Source organism: Brienomyrus brachyistius, unplaced genomic scaffold, assembly GCF_023856365.1.
Source record: "Brienomyrus brachyistius isolate T26 unplaced genomic scaffold, BBRACH_0.4 scaffold102, whole genome shotgun sequence".
Lineage (NCBI taxonomy): Eukaryota > Metazoa > Chordata > Actinopteri > Osteoglossiformes > Mormyridae > Brienomyrus > Brienomyrus brachyistius.
The window spans coordinates 613,736-619,516 of record NW_026042377.1 but is presented as its reverse complement, the minus strand read 5'-3'; the positions used below and the strand labels follow the sequence as shown (position 1 = coordinate 619,516).

The following is a 5,781-nucleotide window of genomic DNA, read 5'->3' as shown; positions in this document are numbered from 1 at the left end:
ACATTTTTAAAGATTTATAAAATAGAATTACTGTGTAAGCCGCATGTTGAAATTGCGTCACAGGGGCAACTCGGACAAGAAAACTCTTCGTTGACCTGTCTTGGCCACCTTACCGCACTGATGGGAATGAGCAGGATGTGACTGTGGCAAAATGTACTGACCTGTAACGTACTGCAATTAAATAAACTCTCACGAACTATTTTTCTTGGCCCGTGTTGTTTTTTGGTTTGTGAAGCAGAAAGGTTAATTGTGATTTTTGTTTTTGACAGAGGTTCTGATTCGTTTTGCGATGTAATTTTTTTAAAAGTCAAGCTTCAGAATTAAACATGATCTCCTTAGTTTCAAGTCGGCGACTTTACGTAGGGAATCTTATAATATAACAAGATCTTATAACAGCAAACAGGCTACGTTAGCAGCATCATCCTAAGCAGTTAGATAACACGTTTATCGAGCAGATGAACAGAAAAAAGCAGAAGAATCTCCTGTAAAAAACATCAAAAAATGATTTGATCAACGTTCACTAGACCCTGAATGAAAAAAATCCTGGATCAATAACGGCTGCTAATGAAGTTCTGATAATATAATAAAGTTTATGGAGACAGTGTCTTGCAATTGCATGTCTTTTATATTTATTTATTTAAAACAAATAATACCAAACTTGGGGCGGCATTGTGGTGCAGTGGTTAGCATTGTTGCCTCACACCTCTGGGTCCCGGGTTCGAGTTTCCGCCTGGGTTACATGTGTGTGGAGTTTGCATGTTCTTCCCATGTCGTCATGGGGTTTCCTCCAGGTACTCCGGTTTCCCCTCACAGTCCAAAAACATGCTGAGGCTAATTGGACTTGCTAAATTGCCCGTAGGAGTGCATGTGTGAGTGAATGGAGTGAGTGTGCCCTGCGATGGGCTGGCCCCCCATCCTGGGTTGTTCCCTGCCTCGTGCCATTCTGGCATAAGCTCCGGGGACCCCCCGCGACCCAGTAGGATAAGCAGTTTGGAAAATGGATGGATGGAGAGAATACCATACTTTGTGCATTGTGACACGACGGCCTGCTGGCAATCAGCACTATACAGGCTAACAATAATCATGGTATCCACAGCGTTGGCCCAACCATTAAACCAATGCAGGGAGGATGTGAAGGACAGCAGGACAGGAGATGCCTGCTACACAGGTGTGCTCACTGTGTTTAAACTCTGGCAGGACAATATCATTAAACTTACTGACAGTTAAATATATATTACAAATTGTATTGTTGTGTGTAACATGTTGGATGCAATTTCGCTGCCGTCTCCACTATCTGGAGGATTCATTGCAGAAGCAAGAATAACTTCATGTCATTTTATTAGTTTTCTTTTTTTTTTAAAGAAAAACGTCCGACGAACGTCCTATAAGTAGATATACAGAAAATGAAGCATATCTCTGTATAATTCAGCTTCACAAACAGGCAAGTACTCCTAATTGGATACAGGGTTCTTCTTTTTAATGACCCGAAAATGAGTTTCAGCATTCTTAATGAAATAACTCGGCCAGAAAACGAAATGAAACAGAATTTTCAACATATTATTTTAGAACACTTCTACATTTGAACAAACTTACCATAATGTCAGCTCCATTTTCAGACACTACATGGGTCAATGAAAAAGACGGATTTCTATTCGACCGTATGCGGACCAATAGTTGACATTGTTACTAAGAAATGACCAATGAGTTTTCTCAAATCTCTGTCCTATCCGTGGGAATTACTGAAAGATTAATATCCGACTTTGAATACTACGGTTTCAAGTAAATAAACAGCTAAATTGATAAAAAAAAAAAAAAGAGAGATTTAAAAACGTAACTTGAAACATGTGGTGTGAAAAGTAATAGCTTATAAGACATCATCTGCCGTGACTCGGATTCGAACCGAGGTGTTGCGGCCACAACGCAAAGTACTAACCACTATACGATTACGGCAAGCCACACGAAATTGAAAAATAACACTCGTTCGTGTTTGTGTGGAGCACAAAACAACAACAAAAAAAAAAAAACAGAATGGAAATTGTGCAGATTCTCCCTTAGCAATGGCACTGACATCCATTAAAATAAAAGTTGTCGTGCACTCGAGCACTCTATGTGTTGGCGCGCTCCGGCTTTCCGCTTGTTGTACACACGCTACTTGGTACAGGATCTGCGCTGTGTTCGCATCGCGCCGTGTTTTGTGGTGTTTGCTTATTGTCCACCGATCTGGGTAGAACAATTATTAAAACACGTGAACATAGGGGTTACACACAGTCTTCTTCCTAACAGAGAACATAAAAAGCCCGCTCACCTATCCATCAAAATAATGCATTTTAACAAAAACGACATTAAACGACACACGAATAATTATTCACAAACGTAATCAAAAGCAAAGCTACAAACCTTTATACAGTATAACTGAAAATACACTCCTTGTACGCGACCGCCGAAACACTACTTACCGTCTCGCTGTCCACGGGGCAAACTGAGGTGCCCGGAAGAAGGCATCAGCAGTTGGTACTTTCTTTAAGGGAAATACACACAAACATCCAGTATAAAATTTTATAAGTTTAAAATATAAAAACCAAACCACACTGGTTACACTTACACATAGTTTTTATGTTAAGATCCATTGCACACCGCTGGTCCTAATCTCTAGTGACAAAGCCGGCGTCAGGAGCCGGACGGGTTAGGCGCACCACGAGGCGCTGTGGGATTCCGCCCAGGACTAGCTGCTGAAGCTCGGCTAGCACCAGCGAGTCGGTTTTCGCTTACCGCCCGTAAAACAATCGAGTGCCACCTACCGCCACGCCGCGCAATTCCGGCGATTCTGAACAATTTTGCCAGTACGATTTTGTTTGGATTTCCCCGTCTTCATCTCTGAAATCGCAAATTTCAACCCTCTTGCTGTGTCCTAAGCAGTCAAATAACACGTTTATTGAGCAGATGAAGAGAAGAAAGCAAAAGAATCTGCTGTAACCTTTGTAGGCGCTCACATTAATCTGTTGGCTATTTTTTACGGTGGAAAGTAATGGACTGGGAAGAAAATTCGGCCCAATATACAGGGGGCAATATCAGGTTATTTATAATATGAGCAAAGCGACGGATATTAATTTGGTCTTTGATTATTAATTATTTAATTAATTGTTATTAAAACTGCATGATACATTAGTCTTAAGCAGCGAACTAGTGTTTACTGTAGCATTTGTGGCTACCCTATGGAAATAGCCTATATGTTCAGAAAAGTCACGTACACAAAATGCATTTCTTTCACTCCCGAAATGCATTTCGTCCACAAAGTGACGTTCTTCCATTCTGTTCCAGTCCGTGTCCAATGAGATGTTGCGTGCCTAGCTAGCGTTTTACGTAGTTGCTCACGTGTATATTAGTTCTAGAACCTAGGGTGGGTGATAAGGGAGAGTCTGCAGAATTCTCATTTCATTTTCAGCGTACCAGCAAAGCAGTAGTGATAATGTTCTCTCGGATAGCCAGATCAGCTGTGAGTATTGCTCGCAGCTTCTGCAGCTCTTCCCAGAGCAATACAAAGGTGACAGTGTTGGGTGCATCTGGGGGCATCGGCCAGCCCCTGTCACTGCTGCTTAAGAAGAGTCCACTGGTCAGCCAGCTCTCGCTTTATGACGTTGTCCACACCCTCGGAGTGGCTGCAGACCTCAGTCACATTGAGACCAGGGCCCAGGTCACTGGCTACGTCGGCCCTGAACAACTCCCGCAAGCTCTGAAGGGGAGTGAAGTTGTCGTCATTCCTGCTGGAGTGCCCAGGAAGCCCGGGATGACACGGGATGACCTCTTCGGAACCAACGCCTCCATCGTGGCCACCCTGGCTGATGCCTGTGCCCGCAACTGCCCTGAAGCTATGATTTGTCTAATCACCAACCCGGTAAACTCCACTGTTCCCATAGCTTCAGAGATTCTTAGGAAGCATGGAGTTTACAACCCTAAGCGGGTCTTTGGTGTGACGACGCTAGACATCGTCAGGGCTAACACCTTCGTGGCCGAACTCACGGGACTGAATCCTGCTCATGTCAACGTCCCTGTAGTTGGTGGCCATGCGGGCAAGACCATAATTCCGGTCTTATCTCGGTGCACTCCCAAAGTGGAGTTCAGTGTGGATACTCTCACTAACCTCACGAGGCGTATCCAAGACGCAGGCACTGAGGTGGTGAAGGCGAAGGCTGGGGCAGGCTCTGCCACCCTCTCCATGGCGTATGCAGGGGCTAGGTTCGCCGTGTCTCTGCTGGATGCCATGAATGGCAAAGAAGGGGTCATCGAATGTGCATTCGTCAGGTCAGAGGAAGGCGAATGCACATATTTCTCCACCCCTCTCCTCCTCGGCAGACACGGAGTGGAAAGAAACCTAGGCCTTGGCAAGCTCTCCGCCTTGGAGACCAAGCTGGTGGCGGAAGCACTGGACGAGCTGAAGGCCTCCATTAAGAAGGGGGAGGACTTTGCGAGTGCGCCAACACTTTAACAAAATAAACATTTTTAAAGATTTATAAAATAGAATTACTGTGTAAGCCGCCATGTTGAAATTGCGTCACAGGGGCAACTCGGACAAGAAAACTCTTCGTTGACCTGTCTTGGCCACCTTACCGCACTGATGGGAATGAGCAGGATGTGACTGTGGCAAAATGTACTGACCTGTAACGTACTGCAATTAAATAAACTCTCACGAACTATTTTTCTTGGCCCGTGTTGTTTTTTGGTTTGTGAAGCAGAAAGGTTAATTGTGATTTTTGTTTTTGACAGAGGTTCTGATTCGTTTTGCGATGTAATTTTTTTAAAAGTCAAGCTTCAGAATTAAACATGATCTCCTTAGTTTCAAGTCGGCGACTTTACGTAGGGAATCTTATAATATAACAAGATCTTATAACAGCAAACAGGCTACGTTAGCAGCATCATCCTAAGCAGTTAGATAACACGTTTATCGAGCAGATGAACAGAAAAAAGCAGAAGAATCTCCTGTAAAAACATCAAAAAATGATTTGATCAACGTTCACTAGACCCTGAATGAAAAAAATCCTGGATCAATAACGGCTGCTAATGAAGTTCTGATAATATAATAAAGTTTATGGAGACAGTGTCTTGCAATTGCATGTCTTTTATATTTATTTATTTAAAACAAATAATACCAAACTTGGGGCGGCATTGTGGTGCAGTGGTTAGCATTGTTGCCTCACACCTCTGGGTCCCGGGTTCGAGTTTCCGCCTGGGTTACATGTGTGTGGAGTTTGCATGTTCTTCCCATGTCGTCATGGGGTTTCCTCCAGGTACTCCGGTTTCCCCTCACAGTCCAAAAACATGCTGAGGCTAATTGGACTTGCTAAATTGCCCGTAGGAGTGCATGTGTGAGTGAATGGAGTGAGTGTGCCCTGCGATGGGCTGGCCCCCCATCCTGGGTTGTTCCCTGCCTCGTGCCATTCTGGCATAAGCTCCGGGGACCCCCCGCGACCCAGTAGGATAAGCAGTTTGGAAAATGGATGGATGGAGAGAATACCATACTTTGTGCATTGTGACACGACGGCCTGCTGGCAATCAGCACTATACAGGCTAACAATAATCATGGTATCCACAGCGTTGGCCCAACCATTAAACCAATGCAGGGAGGATGTGAAGGACAGCAGGACAGGAGATGCCTGCTACACAGGTGTGCTCACTGTGTTTAAACTCTGGCAGGACAATATCATTAAACTTACTGACAGTTAAATATATATTACAAATTGTATTGTTGTGTGTAACATGTTGGATGCAATTTCGCTGCCGTCTCCA

At 44.0% G+C, this 5,781-nt stretch overlaps 1 protein-coding gene across 1 annotated transcript; it reads left to right on the top strand.

Moving 5' to 3' along the window:
- Window positions 1-3,466: 3,466 nt before the first annotated feature.
- On the top strand, window positions 3,467-4,483 carry LOC125727557 (malate dehydrogenase, mitochondrial-like). The gene has a single exon (XM_049004364.1). The coding sequence runs from the start codon at window positions 3,467-3,469 to the stop codon at window positions 4,481-4,483; it is 1,017 nt and encodes a 338-aa protein (XP_048860321.1).
- The last annotated feature ends 1,298 nt before the right edge of the window (window positions 4,484-5,781 follow it).

Coding starts and splice junctions, on each gene's coding strand:
- LOC125727557 (XM_049004364.1), top strand. CDS start 3,467: ATGTTCTCTCGGATAGCCAGATCAGCTGTGAGTATTGCTCGCAGCTTC.